Source organism: Dasypus novemcinctus, chromosome 18, assembly GCF_030445035.2.
Source record: "Dasypus novemcinctus isolate mDasNov1 chromosome 18, mDasNov1.1.hap2, whole genome shotgun sequence".
NCBI classification, from domain to species: Eukaryota; Metazoa; Chordata; class Mammalia; order Cingulata; family Dasypodidae; genus Dasypus; species Dasypus novemcinctus.
In genome coordinates, this window is record NC_080690.1 from 32,502,464 (window position 1) to 32,521,289 (window position 18,826).

Genomic DNA, 18,826 nt, shown 5'->3' on the forward strand with positions numbered 1-18,826 from the left:
AGAGACGGGGGCACACACGTCCACTGGTACCCGGGAGCCTCTCACAGACACATGCATCATGCAGGGCAGGCAGGACACCTGCACGGCCCCGTGGGCACCGCCCTTGACCCACACCCCTGAAGGCCCCACTCCCAGCCTCCCCACAGAAGGCCTGGCGCACTCACCCTCGAGCAGGCCTTGGGGAGTCCCTGAAGTCGGGGGCAACGTGGGCCACGGCCCTGCTTCCAGGAGAAGCCTCCTCCCTCCACTCCCCCAGGGCCCCCTCCTGGGGCAGTTGCCGCTCTGCCTGCGTGCCCAGCCTGACCCCACTGCTGAAACGGGGGGGTCTGGGCCAGGGGGCCTGGGCAGATTGCAGGACGGGGGTATGGGGGTGCACACTCCAGCTCTGCCCTCCCACCCCAGCCTGCTGCAGGAGGGATAGATAAGGAGCCGGGATGTCACAGGCTCCTTTTGGGGGAGGGGAGCCACCAGGGTGGGGCTGGGCTCTGTGCCCTGCCCTTCTGGCCAGAAGAACTGGGGGTGGTAATGCACGCAGGGGGATCAGACAGAGGAGAAAGGGGAGGTAGGGAAAGTCGAGGAGGAGAGGAAATGGGCCAGGGAGGTGGGGAGGCGGGGAGCCCAAGGACTGAGCAAACCAGCAGCGACAGAGAGGAGGGAGGGCCGGGTGCCGTGCCCCCATTCTGTCTCCCTGGTGAAGGAACACGCCACTAGCACCAGCCTGTGTGGACAGCCTGTGTGGACAGCCCCAGGAGCCCTGGGGAAAGGTGGGCGACTCCCCCCACCTGGGCGCCTGAAGACCTGGTCAACACCTGGTGTGCATGCTGTGCCTGGCCACGCCCCCTCTGGGGGGCACCAACAACTGTCCCTTCCCTCTGACCTCCAGAGGGGGCCTCCCCTCACTCCTCATGAGTGAGTAGTGGGGAGAGCAAAGTTTTCTGCCACCAAAGCCCTGCTCCCCCTGCCCCACCCATCCCTGTAATACCTGACCCAACCTGTGACCCTTGAGTAGCCTCTCCCCACACTCCCACCCAGGTGGGAAGCTGACCTTGGACCCAGCCCCACTGTGAGCCGCACTCCTGCTCAGTGTGCTGCTTTCAAATCCCACAGACCTGGGCTTAAGTCCCACCTCCCCCAGCCTCTGGCTGGGGGACCTCGGATGAGTCTTTTCACCTCTCCATGCCTGGGCTCAAATGTAAAACTTGGATCGTGTCATCCTCACAGGATTGCTATGAGGATGAGAAAAAACTGCAGGAATCAGTGTGGAACTAACCCCAGCCCCTGCCTCAGCCGGGTAAGGGAGAAATGGACAACGCATGTGACTCTGCAATCTACCCACTGCCTCCTTCCTTCTCCCTGGAGATTGTGCGGTGTTGTGGCCACACAAGGCGGGCTCAGCTCCTGTTCCCTCTCATGTGATGGTTAAGATCAGGGCTTTGAAGCTAGACCCAGGCACCAGGCATAGACAGCTCTGTCACTTTGCTGTGTGGCCTGGGGTCAGTCACTCAACTTCTCTGAGCCTCTACATCTGTAAATGGAAGAAACAGCAGTGCTTATTTTTGTGACTATTGCACAAGTCATCCTCACAAACTGTGATGGTTTGGGACTACCTGTACCCCCAGAAAATCACGTTCTTAAAGCTAATCCATTCCTGTGGGTGTGAACGTAATGTAAACAGGTTTTCAGTTAAGGCATGGCCCAGGGTAGGTCAATCTTCTTACTGGAGTCTTTTATAAACAGGATGAATATGAGAGAGCAAAAACCAAGGAAGCAAGAAGCTGAAAGCAATGAAAGGAGGAAGAGAAGACATCGAGACCAGCAGATGCTGCCGTGTGCCTTGCCGTGTGGCAGAGGAGCCCCGAACTGGGGGTGGTCAGTCTGCAGGAAGAAACCACGGCCTTGGTGATGCCTTGATCTGGACATTCTCATGGCCTCAAGCTGTAAGCTTGCAAGCTGGAAAATTCCCAGCATTAAAGCCAACCCATTTATGGCAGCTGCTTGCAGCAGCTTAGCAAGCTAAAACACAAACCTGTGAAAGAGAAAGACCATTACATACAAATGAAGAAACTGGGCCACAAAAAGGTTAAACAATGTTCCCCCTCAGCTAATCAGCCATTAAAGTCGGCCAACACTTACTAGAATGTCTCTCGCCTGCCAGGCTCTATTCAAGGACTGCACCTCATTTTATCCTCTTAATGCCCAGATGAAGACACCGAAGGCACAGAAAGATTAGCTCACTTTCCCAACGTCACACAGCTAGAGAGCAGCAGAGTCAGGAACCATACCAGCCTGGCTCTGACTCCGTCCTCTGGGGGCCACCAGGCTGTACTGCCTCCCCAGTCATAGTCAACCGCCATCAGCCAAGGTTCGAAGCTCATGAGGCAGCCAAGGTGGAAGGACTTGTGCTTGAGGTCATGTGGCCCCTAAGTGGCCGGCCAGGACCTGGCCCCAGGGCTGCCCGGCTCTCACTTGCCTCTCTGCCTCCCTCCCTCCCCCCGTCTGGCTGAGCCCATCCAGGCAAGAGCCTACCACTTTGGTCCAGATAACAGCCATCCTCGTGGCTGCTTTTCCAAAAAAAACAAAGCAGCCTCCAAGTGGTGTAACCAGAGTGGTCAGGAAATGGCCTTTTAGCACACGCTGCTCTTTATCAAGCAAAGGATCCCAGGACTGGCCCCCCACGCTGCCATCGGCACGGTGCCCTGGCCTGAAGGGTGTTGGGATGCTGCAGCCCAGAGGGCTCCGTGGGCAGAGGAGGCTTTGCAGAAGGAGTCCGGGCACCCGGGGGTGTGGTGGGGGCTTCCTCCACGACCCCAGGACCCCGGCCCCTGCCGCAGGCATGTGTGTTGGGGGCTGGCGGTCAGCACCGCTGGCCTCGGCCTCCCATAGGGTATCAGGGCAGGGGCTGCTGCCCTGGGACTTTATTTCTCCAGCCCCTTCCTCCAGGACATCTGTCCACCCTCTTTATAGCTCAAAGGATAGAGAGAACGCCTGGGCGTGTCTGCTCCCTTCTCTGCGGTCCCTCTCTCCCGGCCTGGGCCATCACCGGTCGTGGCACTGCCGTCCCTCCCTCCTCCTCAGCTCCCATCTGTTCTCCACTCCCCCAAGCTCCATCCTCTCCTGCGCAGCCCAGAGCCCTGGGGGCTGCAGGTGGCATTCCCGGGGGATCTGAGCATGTGGACAATTGGCTGACTTGAAGCCGCGGCTCACGTCCTTGAAGGGGCGCGTGACCAAAGGACCAAGGCGCAGGGCCCGGAGCCTGACTGCGGAGCCAGCCGCTGGCCCTGGGGGAGGAGCCGGCGGGCAGCCCCGCCTCCTGCGTCAGCGTCGTCTACGGGCCAAGCTGGAGCTGTCACGGGCTTGGCCGGGGGCTAGTTCCATCTAGTCAGGAGGAAGGTCCCAGGAGGGGCTTTGCAGGCCAGCGGGGCCCCAGAACCCAGCGAGACTCCCTCCGTGAGCCTCGTCCCTCTTTCTTGTCTACGGACCCCAGGTGTCTGCTGCCAGACATTTTCCCAGACCCAGAAAACGAGCCCTGGGGTGCTCAGAGGGGAGAAATAGGCTGGCCCGTGAGCAAAGTCACCGTGTGGAGGAATAAAAGCCAAGAGCAATTTCAGTTTTCACCGGGAATCGGGTACCAAACTAAAGAGGACAGGGTTGTCCAGGCAACAGTTGCCATGGAAACAGGAGCTATTTCTGAGTATCGACCTGGCTTTCATTGGAGGAAAATGCTGATTCAGATGACAACATCCCTTGTTCCCTTCTCCATCCCCACCCCCCAGGCCTCCCCCACTTCCCCAAGAGAGCCACCACCAAATACCAGGGCTCTGGGGCTGGGGAGGGAAAGATGGGGCTGGGGGATGGAGGGACAAAGGGGAGTCGAGGAGGAGGAGGGCGCAGGGGCCTGACCAGGGACGGCTCAGGCCAGCAGGGAGGGACAGTGGGTGTTTTGAGGTACAAGGTGCCCAGCCCCTGCCATGCCAGGCTGGGGGCACACGGAAGGGCGGGGACCCTCCTCTGGGACCAGGCTGGGCAGGGCGAAGGCGGGCCAGCTAGCAGTCCCACATCTGAGGAGGCCGAGCCATAACCTACCTTCCAGTCTGTGTCCGCAGCCAAGAGGAAGGCGTCAGCGTTCTCCTGCAGGAAAGCAAATGGGGGCAGCGAGTCAAGGCCCCCGCTGGCCAGGGAACCCGCAGGGGTGCTGCCCTGAGCGGACACGCTTTCGGAGCCCTAGTCTAGCTTAATGGTAACCAAGGCAACCAAGAGTTTACCAAGCACCAGGCCTTTGGCTATTAGGGACTTGATGGATGAGCCCATGAGCAGCTACTCCTAGTGACTTGACCTGATCCTGTAAAACATGACACTGTCTCCATCACAAGTGAGAAGGGTGAGGCTCGGAGGGGCGGAATTCTACGGCTAGACTCCAAGTCCTTGCTCTCCGCCACTTGGCCCTAATACCCGCACCACTGGCTTCTGTGGTCTGGCCAAGGGCAGAGGCAGGGAAGGAGGGACGAGCCGCAAGGCTGTCACACCCACTTTAGGGGTGGGGAAGCTGAGGGACAGGCGGCGAGGGAGCCTGGGGCTCTTCTAAGCCACAGGCAGGTGCCGTTCTGGCCACGCTTCAGCTCCCGCCTTTCCTCACCCGCCTGCCCCAAGTTCTCGAAGCACCAGGCCCTTGTATTTAGGGCGATTTTACGCTGGATGGTGTGAAGCTTTGATTAGCATTCATCTCTCCACTCTTGGCATATAGCCTAGGAGGGGCCAGGCTCCCCAAACACCAACAGATTGGACAAACAAATCTCCTTTCTGAACGAGGAGCACGCGACTGCGTGTGTACCCGCAGCTCCGTGTGCAGCACAGGTTTACAGCTGGGCTGGCAGGTGCACAGGGGCTGGGCCCAAACCCCCGAACCCCCGAGTGTTGAGTCAGTGGCTCTCCCTGATCCCTCTGACTTGGCTCTGGGCCTGGCCCTGAGCAGCTAGCCCTCTCTGGTCTCTGCCTCCCCACCTACACGAAAAGCTGGCCGGAGCAGCCCAGACTGGGCAGTGCTGAGCCTGGGGAAGGAATCCCAGCAGCCTTGTGAGGTGGGGAGGGGGACCAGCACGCGTCCAGATAAGAGCCGAGCTTACGGCCCCTTCTCTGCCTTCCAGGTAGTCTAGAAAGCTCTCTGCTCCCTGGGCTAGGCTGCAAGCTCTTGCAGCCAGAGCTGCGTCTCACATCAGGAAGCTTAAGAGCAGAGCGCCCAGCTCGGCCAGACCTGGGCTCGCGTCCTGTCCACTCTTGACCAGCTGGGCCGTGGGCAGCCTCCGAGTCTCAGCTCTGCAAGGATTAAACGAGACGCCCGGGGCTAGCTGTGGTTCTGTCCTTTGTACCCTGGCTCTGGGCCTCGTGTGCTATCGACACTCTATGAGCCTTTATTAACTAAATATGTAGCTAAGTGGGGCAATCAAATTGGAAACAGGACGTTATTGCAGAGAACAAGAGAAGGGATGGCCTACTAATGTACGCCAAGAAGGAAAAAAGAGTCCAAATTGCAGGAGTGGAAAGAGAAAGAGCGTAATCCAGCAATTCCTCTGTTTGACCCTCAAAAGGAGGAGAAGCTCAACTACCTGCATCCAGGCAGGCAGCTGGGGTGGGGGGTTACAGGGCCACTGTGCCTGTACTGTGCGAATCGCCGGCACCCAGGCCTCACCCAAGGCCTGGCAGCTCTGCGTGGCGGGGAGAGCAGGAGCGTTAGCAGCCACCCCTGAACCCGTGGAGGAGGGGCTGGGGCCTGGGGAGGGGCAGGGGTCGGGGAGGGAGGAATCCTCTCACCCAAATGGGGACTAGGGGAGGCAAAGTGGGGGATTTTTATACTCCAGACGCTAAGGGGGCAATTATCTCCAAGAAGGAGGGAGGAGGCACTTTGGTTAAGGACACCGCCACAAAGGAGGATGAGGTGGATAATGGCAGGGTGCGCCACCTGCTCCCAGGGGGCCGGGGGTGGGGGGTGGCCAGGAGATGGAGGAGCTGCAGGAGAGGCAAGACCAAAAAAAAGAAACAGCACAAAGAAACCAGCCAGGTCAGAGACCGGAGGTCCGGCGGGGGTCTGAGTGGAAACACCCTCACGGGAGAACAGGCGCGGAGGAGATGGGAGGTGCCAGGGTGTGCGTGGGAGGGGGGCACACAGGAGCAGGAGGTGGAGAAGTCCTCGGGCATCCAGTCTTCAGAGGCAAGAAAGTCTGGGGCGGCGGAGCAGGGTGGCTGGCCATGCAGAGGTATCCTCCCCTGCAGGACGCAAAGAATTTGCAGCCAGCATCCTGGGGAGGATTTAAGTGGGAAGATGGTAGGCAGGTTCACACAGCCAAGGAGGACTGTGAAACAGCCCAAGGAGAGAGCCCAAAGAGCGCGCCAAGGCCAAGAGGGAGACGGCTCCTGCCCGTCACCAGAATCTGGAAAGACCGCGCCGGGGAGCACCCGGGAGGTTGTTTCAAGGTTGGGGACAGGCTTTGAAGCGCCTTTGGAAAAAGTGATGCGACCAGGTTGGCAGCACGGGACTCTGTGCTGACTCAGGAAGGGAGAGAAACCAGGACGGGGATCTGAGCCCCCCGTGGAGGACTGAAAGGCAGGGGAGGGGACGCCGTGGTGGCAGACCCTGGCCATGGTGGAGGAAGAGGAGGCAGTGCCGTGCTGCCAGGCCCCCAGGAGAAGGCCTGATGCCCCCTGCGTCAGGAGGGGGTGGCAGGGAGCTGGGCCGAGATGGGGTATGGACCACCTTGGCCGTGGGTCTCTCTTGGGGTGCCCTGCTGAGGTGAGGGCGGGAGGAAGAGAAGTATCTGAGGTGTCAGGCCAAGGTGGCTCTGCTCTCTGGCAGGGCCACGGAGGCACACACCTCCCTGCGGGCTGCCCTGTCACCCCGCACGTCAGCGCCTGTGGCAGCTGGCAGGGGTCCACCCAGCCTCACAGAAGGGCTGGTCTCTGCTCACATGCCTTGAAAGACATTGCTGTTGCCTAAAAAAAAAAAAAAAACAGTGGCCCTGGACCAGGGAGGGAGCGGAATGAGAGGGAAGGGCCAGCAGTGTGCAGCGGCCAGCAGGCCCCTGACCACTCTGGGGCTGCCCTCCGGTAATTCAGGTTGCATAAAGATCAGAGCGTACCCTTCTTGGGGACTGAGGGCCTTGAGTGGCTGGAATCCCTGCAGCCCCAGCGTGACTCTGTCCCCAACACTTGTTGCTTGATGGCTCTTGGGGGAAGGCGGCCTCGGGGAGAGGTCAGCTGGGGAGGCTGGCTGAGGATGGTTGGTTGGGGAAGAGGCTGGCTGGGGAGGCTAGCTAGGAGCCAGGCTGGCTGGGAGAGAGGCTGTGTGTGGGTGGGGAGCTGGCTAGAGGAAGCTGAGGCAGGGCCTGAAGAGCCCACTAAAGATTCAAGGGGCTGGGGTCCCAGCTCATGCATTAGTAAAATGAGCAGAGGCCAGGACCCCATAACCAGCAGAGACCACCCCATCCCTGATTCCCCAAAATTCTATGAGCAGTGGACACAAATTTTTCCTTGCAGGGAGGTGTGTCACAGTCACCAGTACAATAGCTCTGGGAAGGGAAAGGGCCAGGGGTTGACAAGAAAGCCTGAGTAGCAAATTCTGTAATCAAATGCCTGGTCCCCCAACTGCAGGCCATTCGGGCCACTGGCAACTTCTGGGTGCCTGGGTCACACTGCTCCTGGAGGGACGCTGGTGATATCCTTGTACTTCAGGGTCTTAAGAGGAAAAGGAGAGAGAAGGCTACAGAGAAGGAGCAACGTGCAGCCTTCCATAGCCTGCTGGCAGGAGCACTGCCCAGAGGCGACCATCCAGGGCTCAAGGGCTGCCCCAAACCTGGGCTGGGTACCGCCTTGCTCCCTGCTGGCTGCGTGACCTTGGCCAAAGCCGGGAACCTTTCCACATCTTGGTTTACTCATCAACATGGAGACAATCCTCCTGCAGAGCCACCTAGCCACAAGGGCAGCCAAAGCCTCAGGGAGGGTGGTGGGTCTCAGCCGAGTGGGCACTCAGGCCAGCCGGTGACCAAGCCTCTCTCGCTGAGGATGCTTGGCCTGTGGCCAGCAGGGAGGCAGGGTCAGCCCTCATGCCTGGAGGGAAGGGAGCGGTTCCCTAATTAGTCACGAGGTGGCGCTCTCGGCACCAGACCTTGACGGGGCAACTCACCAGCTCGGTGGCGTCCTGGCCCCGGAGCAGCGGCTTCTCCTCGGGGAAGCGCAGCTCCTGCAGCCCGGCCATGGTCACGTCGTGCAGGAGCAGCCCTGGGGAGGGAGGAGGGAGGGTTGGGGCCTGCTTCAGGGAGGACGCTCCTGCGCAGCTTAAAATCTCTGGGTGGAGAGGCCAGCGGGGCAGCAGGCACGTGCGGCACCCCGCCGACCGGCCCATCCCCGCCTCCCCCATCCCGCACAAGCCAGGCCCGTCCTGAACGAGGGGAAGGCTCCATCTGCAAGAGGGCTGGCCAGGGGGCGTTGTTACGTTATCTGCTCTTACAAGTGAAAACATGCCTTTCAAAAAAATAGAAAAGCAACTATGATCACTCCTAGAACAATTACAAGCACAGAGCATAAACCGAGAAGCAGAGGGGCGAGTTGAGAGTGGGGAGGCCAGAGGCAGGGTCCTAAGCAGAAGGAAGCCCCTGGCTGGACCTGGAGCGCAGAGAGGGACAGAGCTGAGGACTCCAGCAAGGGCCTGGCAGGACAAGCCCGGGGTGACAACGGCCTGGGTGGGGGAAAAAGGAGGGGGGGGGGGAGGGGGGGCGGGGTCTGTGTGTAACAGAATGATGCTGAAGGAGGGGTGCCGGTCACAACATGCCACGCAGACGGTGACCAGGGAGCCCCCCAGGCCCCGCTAGCAGAGCGATGCCCTGAAACCTGAACTTCTGACCCTGGGGGGAGGGTGTGTACATGCCTGTGCCTGGAGGAGCTGGCGGTGGGGGGAGGAAGGAGTTCTAGAACCCCGCAGTTCTAGAAGTGGCACCACCACCCTCGGCTGGATTTCAGGATGCACAGATCACAACACACCGAGAGAAAACCTCACCGAGGACATGAACTGGAAATTCATAAAGCGACTATAAATGGCCAATAATAATACATGGAAAAATATTCAATCTCACTAGTAGTCAAAAAAATTCACATTAAAACAAGGTACTTTTTTTCCCTTTTCCTTTTTGCCAATGGAACTGGCCAAGTTTGCAGCGCTGGCAAAGATGCACTCAAACTTGGCACCTCCTTATATTGCCTGTGGGTGTACACATTGATACATCTTTCTGGAGGGCAGTTTTGCAAAACGAACCAAAATTATTTAAAGGATTCATGCTCCTGAACTCAGAAATCCCTTCCCTGAGGGAGATTTCCTAAGGAAACATCAGGAAGGGCACCCAGCGATTTACCTACACGAAAGCTCTGCACGGTGCCATTTATAACAGACAGAAACTGGATGCAACTACATGCCCAACAGCAGGGGACTGGATAATTAAATCACGGGTCAACCAAGGGTAACAGGTTATTTAATAACACGGGGGAAACGCTTATGTCACATTAAAAAGAAAAAGCAGTTCCAAAAAATACATACAGTATTATCCCAATTTTGAGAAATATATATGAAAAGTCCCACAAAAAAAAAAAGCCCAGAGGAACGTACATCAAAAAGTTAGCAGGAGTTCCCAGTAGACACTGAGAACTAGTGTCTCCAATATGCAATCAGAAAAAAAAATTTTTAAGACTGTTCGGTTAAAGATCAGAAACAATTCCTTGCTCTTGCTCAGCATTTTGCAGCTCATAGAGCGATTCCTTGTGCTATTTTATTACACCCTGGGTGACAAGGAAAATGACAAGGGAGATGAGGACACCAAGGCTGCATGCTTGCCCAGATGGGCCAGGGCTCGAGATGGGGTCCTGAGCTCCAGCCCTTCCCCAGGGTGCTCCTTCTATGGACGCACCACAGCTGTCTGATCTGGAAGGACGGATTCCTTCTTTGCTTGCTTTCTTCCTCCCTTCCCCCTTCCCTACTTTTTTGCCCAACTTGATTTCCAGCCCTTCCTAAGGGTAACAGAGAAGCCCTCAGACTTTCCCTTCTGCCCTGAAAGGCCGAAAATCCCCACCCCCACCACGTCTGCTTCTCCCATCAGAGGGCCAGGGAGTCGGTGCATGGCTGCCGGGCCATCAGGGGGCACAGGGCCCCTGGGTGGGCATCCACTGCCATGCAGGGGGGGCTGCTGGGAGACCAGGCTGCAGCTCCCAGCTTTGGCTGGGCTTCCTTCCTGCCCAGAGAAGTGGGAGCATCACTCAGTCCCCCAGAGTTAATAAGACGATGGTGCCTCGTCAATGCGTGGGGGGCCCCTGCTGGACCTAAATTGGGGTTCAGATGTGCTGGGGTTGGGCTGGAAGCCGCTGGTCTCCCAGGCTGCGTGGCCACCTAAAACAAGGGCTGTCGAGCCTCCCTCCAGGGAGAGCACCCATCCTCAGCTCCTGCCAGGCTCCGGGGTCCCTGCACTGCCAGGGCCACAACGGCGCGCTCTGTTCCCAGTGGTTTCCGGGGAAACCAGCTAACACGCTGCAGATGGGCTGTATTTTTAGAAAGGCGTCCTCTCCCCTCTCCCACCCTTCCTCTCCTGTCCTTTCTGATGTGTGCACACTCAGGCGTCCATCCGGCTGGGGAACCGAAAAGAAGGGCCCCCACCTTGGAAAACTCTTCCCCCATTAGGACTTTTTTTAGCTGCCAGCTTCCCAGAGTACCCAACTCCAGTAAACACCTCGGCGGCACCGGGGTGTCCCCGCTCAGCCAGGCCTGTTACGAAACTACTCTGGAGACCATCTTCCCCAGGGACAGTGCTATTAAAAGGGCCGGGAGTGGGTAGTGCTGGGACAGATGGCCTGCGATGCAGGGGGTGGTGGGGAAAGGGGCTGCCGAGAAACCAGACAGCGGGGGGGGGGGGGGGGGGGGGGGACTCTCTCAGCTGCGGAAAAGCAGGGACAGCCAGGGCCCAGCAGGGCATGGGGGCTCCCGGCTAGACCAGCGCCAACACATACACAGGATGGGAGCAGACAAATTTTATCCTAAGAATGTAATGATTGAAAAAAAAAAGCAGCTGGACGATCAGTTGAAAGCCTCCTCTCCCCCCGACACGATGAAGCCTGGTTAAGGTCCGGAAGGTGTTTTGAGCAGCAGGAGCAGGCTGGGGTGGGTGACCTCAGGGGTCCCTAAAGCAGCAGCCGGCTCTCCAGACTCTGCCGTTCTTTCTCTTGAGCTCTTATTCCCTGAAGGCAGCCTGAAGTGTGAGCACCACAGGGACACGGGGTGAACCCCAACCCTTCCACTTGTTAGCGGTTTGGTCTTGAGTCGCTGGGACCTCGGCCCGTGCTTCTTAGCTTTATCTGGGGCAAATTCCTTAAGAGATCCTCACCTCTAAGACGGGAGCGCTAGCTTTCCTCTGCCCGGCGTGGAGGGCAGCGAGGTGCGACAGGGGCAGTGGATATGAAAATGCCTTTCACATGGAAGAATTTGTGCACATGTGAATGGGACAAAAACCACAACACAGGCCATGGGGTCCTCCTCACCTTCTGCTTCCTTAGGAACACCCTGGGCTTGCCTCAGTTTCTCTCCCGTCTTCCACTGGAGAGGAAGGCTTCATGCCTGTGGCGGGGGGGGGGGCACTACGCTACTGCACATCATAAAGAGAGGGTAAGGGACCAAGCGCCAGGAACCATAGCCCTCTGGGGGGACAGGGACATGTGAGAGCCTCCCCAGGGCAAAGGAGGACGTGGGATGTGGGAGGGGCTGCTGGGCAGCACGTGTGGCTTCCTGAGGGGAACCGCATTTCTTTCTCATCACGTTTGGCTGCTGATTTGCACTTCTGTACAGGTGTTCCTACCCAGAAGCTTCTAGGCTGAGCTTGGGTCGTGGGTTAATAATATAAGTGATTCCTATTGTCATTCCAGCGACAATTCAATAAATGCTTAGAGGAAACTGATCAGAAGTAGTTACAAGTCCTAAAGATTAGAGCAATTGTTGAGTGGGAAGAACCGGTCAGAGGTGGAAGGTGCCAGGGACGGCAGGGGGTGTCTGGAAATGGGTATAGGCATCTTCAGGGGTCTCGAAGACGGGGGGTTTCTACCAGAGTTGAGAAGGGGTGTGCATTATGGGAGCCATGCTGCACAATGGAGAGCTGCTCCCCACCCCAAAACACCAGCAGCCAGCTTAGCGGGGAGCACTAGAATTGAAGGAGAGAAAAGGCAAGACAGAAATGGGGTGAAGCCAGGATTTCAGGAGAAGCTGTACAGCTGAGCCACTCTGTGGGACAGGGAGCGATCCAACAAGAACCGTGGAATGGCCTGCATCCTTTCAACTGCCAGAGAGAGGGGATCCCGGGCAGGGCCCCGGCCACGGGTCTGTGTGTGCTGCACCCAGGCAGTCCTCGTTATGAAACAAGCCACCAGCAAGTGACAAACCAAACCAGGCTGGGGGGGTGGGGAAGGCAAGGAAGGGGGAAGATTCCGGGAAAACCTAGCAGAAGAGTCTGTGTGGAAGATAAAGGACGGCATCGCAAAAGGGGAGCACGTGACCTGTGTATCAGAAGGTTAATTCAAACCTAGGCACTTCCGGGCACTGCCACCTGGTGCTTCTGCCACTGCCTTTGGTCGGAGCCTGCGCCGGTGATGAACCGGGCAGCCAATGGGCCTGGCCAAGCCACTCTGCCCACACACCACCCCACCATCCTCGATCGAAAGGAAGCCCCGGAAACAGGGGACCCCAGAACCCAGGGCGTCACCTTCTTACTGCACTGCCCAGGGGGGTGGGGGCCATCCAGGTAGCCAGGTAGGCCCCTCATATCACTCTCCTTGTCCTCGACCAGACCTCAGAGGGCTGGGACAGCACTGGGGGTGAGGGGTGGGATGGGGCTAGACCTTCCCTCATCACCCTCATTTCACAGATGAGAAAAAAAAAGGCACAAGGAGTGACAGCTGCAAGGCCCCCGTGTCAGATCCCGGAGTCCAATCCCCACCCTCCATGTGTTCTGCCACCTGGGCAGAAGGGGCGGTGGGCTCAGCATCCCTTTCCTCTCTAGTCACAGCCATAATTAATGCACACTCTGAACTAGCGCGGTTCTCCCCCCTTTTCCTTTATGTGGGTCTAGGAGTTCCACACACCCCCTACCCGCGCACACATCCTTCCAGCACATTCCGCCGGGCTTAAGGCAGCCAGAGCTGGACCTTGAAGCTTAGGGCTGAAGAGCTCTTTAGGAGGCACAGCCTGCCCACAGGAGGCGCGTGCCTCTGCCATACCCGGAGTGCCTCCCCATCACATCCCTGCAGCAGGGGGTCTTAAGCCGGGGTCCGTGAGCTTGATTCGAAATTCAAAACAACGTTGTTCTTGTGGGGACGTGTCGGTGCAGGTGTGAGGTATTTATTACACAATGCACAGCAGAGTGTGGTTAAGAACCCCTGCCCTACACTGAGAACCACCATAACAGTTGCTATTTCCCGAGCGCGTTCCTATGTTTCGGGCACCGTTTTAGCGTTTGACATGTAGAAACTCATTTACTCCTCTGGGTTGGTACGGCTATTATCCGTATTTTGTAGCTGAGGAAGTGAGGCGCAAAGAGGTGAAATACCAGACCAAAGTTTTATGACTGGAAAGTGACGGGTCCTGGATTTAGCCCAGGAGGTCTGGGTCAAGATGCTGCAACGAATCTCGGGCTCCATCACGTCACTAGGTCACGGGTGGGTGGATGGGCGGTTTAATCTCCGTGCTGGAACTTCCCAGAGGCCAGAGACCTGATGGTGGCCATCTGTCCAATCCCACCACACATGAGGCACAGCAGAGGCCAAAAACCTGGACTGACACAGACTGGAAAAACTCGACGTTGACCCGTGCACAGAGCTCCGGGAAGGGCAAAGAATAAGCATTTTTAGCTGGGAATCTATTGTTCTGCTATCATTTATATGCATGAAATAGTACTCAAATGTGCACTCCCAACCATTTGGTACAGTCTTGGTTGACAGGGGCTGCTGAGGGGTTTCCAAGGCAGCGAGCCTGGCCACAAACCCTGGAGAAGCCAGGTGAAGCCTTGGCACATTTCCTGCCCGTGCGTTGTTGTTTATTTTTTGCCCGGTGCATTTTAATCCGGCCTCCCTCCTCACTTGCAAATCCTACTTGGGCTCTCAGTCACCCCTCGTCTTCATGCAGGGCTTGCCAGGATCTCCTGAAGAGACACCGCCCTCAGTATCGGTGGCTTCCCCACCCCAGCTCGACAAGGAGAAAGAACGAGACCAACAGCCCAATGGAAAAATGGGTGAAGGTCTGAAACAAGGAGTGCAGGGAAGAACCAGCACACATGACGCTGGGGGCTGAATGACGCGCCCACAAAGTCATGATCAAGTCCCAAGCCCCGTTCCTGGGGGTCTGAATCAGTTCTTAATGAGGATCTTCGAAGATGTCACATCAGGGAAACGGTTGTGGCCCCACACAGGGGAGCCCCACACGCAAGGAGCGTACCCCGTAAGGAGAGCCGCCCCGTGTGAAAAAAGCGCAGCCTGCTTGGGAGTGGCACCGCACACACAGAGAGCTGACGCAGCATGATGCAACAACAACAAAAAGTGACACCGTTTCCTGGTGCCGCATGACAAGAATACAAGCAGACACAGAAGAACACATAGCATTAAAAAAAAAAATAAAATTAAAAAATTAAAATTAAAAAAAAAAATAAAAAAAATAAAAGTTGTCAAAAACCAAAAAAAAAAAAAAAAAAAAAAAAAGAAGAACACATAGCGAATGGACACAGAGAGCAGACAAGAGGGAAGAAGGGGAGAGAAATAAATAAAATTAAAAATCTTTAAAAAAAAAAAAAAAGGAAGATGCCAAATCAGGCAGAGCGTAGGCTCGCTGGGGGATAGGATCTCTGAAGATGCTCTTTAGATAGGGATTCAGGAGGGGCCTTGATCCCTATGGCTGAAGTCCTTAAAAGCAAAGGAAACAGGACCCGGGAGGAGAAGCACGAGGTGGAGGAGCCCCAAGGACAGCGGCAGCCAGCACCAGAACATGCCAGGCTCCAGAGACAGCGTGGCCGGTCGAGACCCTGACTTTGGACTTCTCACTTCCAAACTGTAAGACGATAAATTCCTGTTGTTTAAGCCAAGCCATTGGGTGGCATTGTTTGAGGCAGCCTTGGCAAACTAAAACACATGATGGAAAGAGATGAAAAGATGCACCTCTTCATCCACCACCAGACGCATGCGAGTGAAAGAACGGGGTCTCATCTCTGCTCAAAGAGCGCCTTCTCAGAGACTCCCACAGGCCGGGCCTCGGCCTGTGCTGCCCTGGCTGTCCACAGCAGACACGGCAGGTGTTTTTGTTGAAGGAAATAAATAAATGAATGAATGAATGAATGATTCGTCATCCAGACTGCCAAGCTATATCTTGAGCTGGCAAGGTTGTGGGGCAATGGCACACGCTGGCTGGACTACAGTGGATTCAACTTCATTTGCAGGGCAACTTGGTAGTTTGTAAAATACACATACCCTTCAACCTGGCCATTCTAAACAGTTATTTATCTTAAAGATCCTCTCTCATGCATACACCAAGATGCACAAGGAAGCTCACTGCAGCACTGTTTAAACTGGTAAAAAAGTGGAAACCACATAAATGTACATCAGGAGAAGAGCTGAATAAATTACGGAATGGCTGCTCCCTGGAGTGCCATATAGCTGTAAGAGAAAACTAGTCACCTCCACTCAGAGCGGGAAAGCATTATAAAATATGCAGTTAAGAGAAAAAAGGCACGTCACAGCAAAGTATAAACAATTGCATTTATGCAAAAAATACATGCCGTGAACAGGCACACATATTTATAAATTCAAACAAAAAGTCCTCAAGGATCAAGGGAAACCAGAGTAATGTGGGAAAGGAAGTGGGTTTGAAGGAAAGGGTGAAAAGGGAAGATCCAGTGTTCCATATACCAGATTTTATCAAATCCAAGAAGCCACTGATTATAAGTCATGCCATTATTTTATGCATCAATGAGAAGGGGAAAAAAACACTACCAATTTAATTAAGACATAATACTTCCCCCTCCTTTTAAAATAATTTGAGAGAGAAATCGCAGGAAAAAAAAAAAGTACAGACGTTTCCTACATACCTTTCAGTCAGCTTCCCCCATGTTAGGACAATGATCAAAACCAGGAAATAAAGACTGTTACCCGCTCAACAGACTTATGTGAATTCCACCAGTTTTTCCCTAGAAAATCCTTTTTTGGGTCTGGGATGCAGCCCAGGATCCCCCAGCACTGGATTCCATGGCTCCTCGCTCTCCTCCAGTCTGAGACAGTCCCTCAGTCTCTCCCGTCTTTCAGAACCTCAGCGGCTTTGAAGAGTGCTGCTCAGTCATTCGGGAGAGCGTCCTTCAATTAGGTTTGTCTGGTTTGGGTTTTCTTCTGATTAGATTGAGATGATGCATTTTTGGCCGGAGTCCTCCAGAAGTGACACTGCGCCCTCTGTGGCCCCATCAGATCAGAGGGCACTTTCTGTCTGCCCATCTTATCACTGGCCTTGCTGACCTTGATCACTTGGTAAAGACAGTGCCTGCCAGGTTTCTCTACTGTAAAGTTACTACTCGTACCATTTTAATTGATAAGGATCTTGTGGGCAGCTGTTTTGAAACGATGCAACCATCCTGTTTCTCATCATACTTTGACCCACTAATTTTAGCAACCACTGATGATTCTTGCCTACAACAACTATTTCTGTGGTGTCTGCCTAATGACAATTTTCTATTCCCATCATTCTTTCTGCATTTATTAACTGGAACTTGACCGTAAAAAAGAGCCAATCCTTTCTCTTCCACTTATTTCTTTACATCGGCATGGACTGATGATATTTGTTTCAGTCGATGGGTTATAATCCATTGATATCATCATTATTTCCTTGTTCATTTCTTGACTACTGCACTCATCATTTCTTGACTACTTTTTTTTTTCCCTCCCCCCTCTCTTGACTACTTTTGTAAATCTCTAGCACTGCAAGATGTTCTAAAATCTCATTTTTTAAAAAGATTTATTTTTTATTTATTTCTCTCCCCTTCCCTCCCCGCCCCGGTTGTCTGTTCTCTGTGTCTATTTGCTGCGTCGTCTTCTTTGTCCGCTTCTGTTGTTGTCAGCGGCACGGGAATCTGTATTTCTTTTTGTTGCGTCATCTTGTGTCAGCTCTCCGTGTGTGCGGCGCCATTCCTGGGCAGGCTGTACTTTCTTTCGTGCTGGGCGGCTCTCCTTATGGGGCGCCCTCCTTGCGCGTGGGGCTCCCCTATACCGGGACACCCCTGCATGCAGAGCACTCCTTGTGCACATCAGCACTGCACATGGGCCAGCTCCACACGGGTCAAGGAGGCCCGGGGTTTGAACCGGGGACCCCTGGAATGAACTACTTCTCCAAGGAGCCCTGGTTCCTTTCACTGGAGAATGCTATTTGGAAACCAAGCTCTGAACACCAGGTATATTCTTTGCTCCTGGGGTGTTACTGCCTCGAGGCCCTCTCAGCAGGCAGAGCTAGAAAATCTCTTCAAGTATACTAACATGCGCGCACACACACATTTACTTTATAGCTATCCATCTGTACACACTGTTAAAAAGCAGGGCTTACGCCGATACCTCTGATTCCGATCTGACAACAGAGGCTTTCTTCTGCACTGGCCCCTCTCCTTACTTGTCATTTTTCCTCTGGCGGTGAGAAACCTGGTGCTCATTATCTGCCCGATATTCATTTGTTATCATTCAGGAGTTTTATTTTGGACTCACTGAAAGCACGCTTTCCCACTTAGGCGTAGATTTCGAAAAGCATCTGTTGCTCTGTGTATTCATGAAAAGGGAAAGATAAGTGAAATACACTGCTTACAAGTGCTCCGAAGGTTGCCTCGAGTTGCTGATGCCATGCTTCCCCACACAACGCGGGCCTCCCTGGCACCGCGGCGCCGGGACCGCGGCATTCCTGAAGGGCCCCCGCTGCTCTCTGCGGCGTTTTCCTCCAAGCTGCTGACACTCGATCTGCAGCCTCTGCTCACACACCACAGCGAGAACGACCAAGTCGCGATGCCCGCCTCGCCATCAGAGACGTCCGAGGGGGAGCCAGAACGTGCACTGCAGGACTGGCCTGACACGGTTCCTCCACTCGGCCGAAGTCGAGGCGCAGCACAGCGCGTGCACTCCCGCGCTCTGCCCCCACGGCTGGCTGCAGGTGTTAAACACCAACATCGTAAAGCTCCAGTCCCCTAGACCCAGGGCAGCGGCTGGGAGAACCCCGGGAACACATTCCACTCGGGCAGCTCTCAGGGAGCCAGGGAACAGGTCCTACCGTGGCAGACCGCTAATGGCCCTGCGGCATCTTCTTCCTTAGTAAAAGAGTCCCCAAATTTTAGATGGGCAGGTAGATGATGGAAATAAATCCTGTTTCTGATGATGTGACCACATTCTGCCAATGAAATTTAAATGGAAGCATCTGACTTTGGACACAGTGTTCTTAAAAGGAGGAGATATGCCATTCTTTGACCCTTCCTCTTTTCTGCTGGCTGAAATACAGATGTGATGGCTGGAGCTTGAGCAGCTATTTTGGGCCCCAAGGCAGTATACTAAGAATGGCAATGTAGAAAGTGTCCAATGTCTAGTCCCTGAGAATCATGAAGCTATCTTACCAGCCCTACTTGGATGACTTACCTCCAGATGATGTTTGTGAAAGAAGAAAATATGCTTTTATCCTGTTTAATCTATTCTTATCTTGGGCTTTCTGTCCCATAAAGTTGAAGCTAATCTAAATTTGGGATTTTTTTCTTGGAGACTCACC

At 55.1% G+C, this 18,826-nt stretch overlaps 1 protein-coding gene across 4 annotated transcripts in view; it reads right to left on the bottom strand.

Annotated features, from left to right (window-relative positions):
• Positions 1-18,826, bottom strand: part of NDRG4 (NDRG family member 4) — a 40,592-nt gene that overhangs the window by 13,153 nt on the left and 8,613 nt on the right. For all 4 annotated transcript variants that reach the window (XM_058279919.1, XM_058279916.1, XM_058279912.1 and 1 more), the window contains exons 2-3: positions 8,171-8,265; positions 4,084-4,128 (exon numbers count right to left, since the gene is read on the bottom strand). In XM_058279919.1, the coding sequence (XP_058135902.1) occupies positions 4,084-4,128; positions 8,171-8,242 (117 nt within the window). In that variant the 5' untranslated portion in view covers positions 8,243-8,265. The remainder of the gene's footprint in view (positions 1-4,083; positions 4,129-8,170; positions 8,266-18,826) is intronic.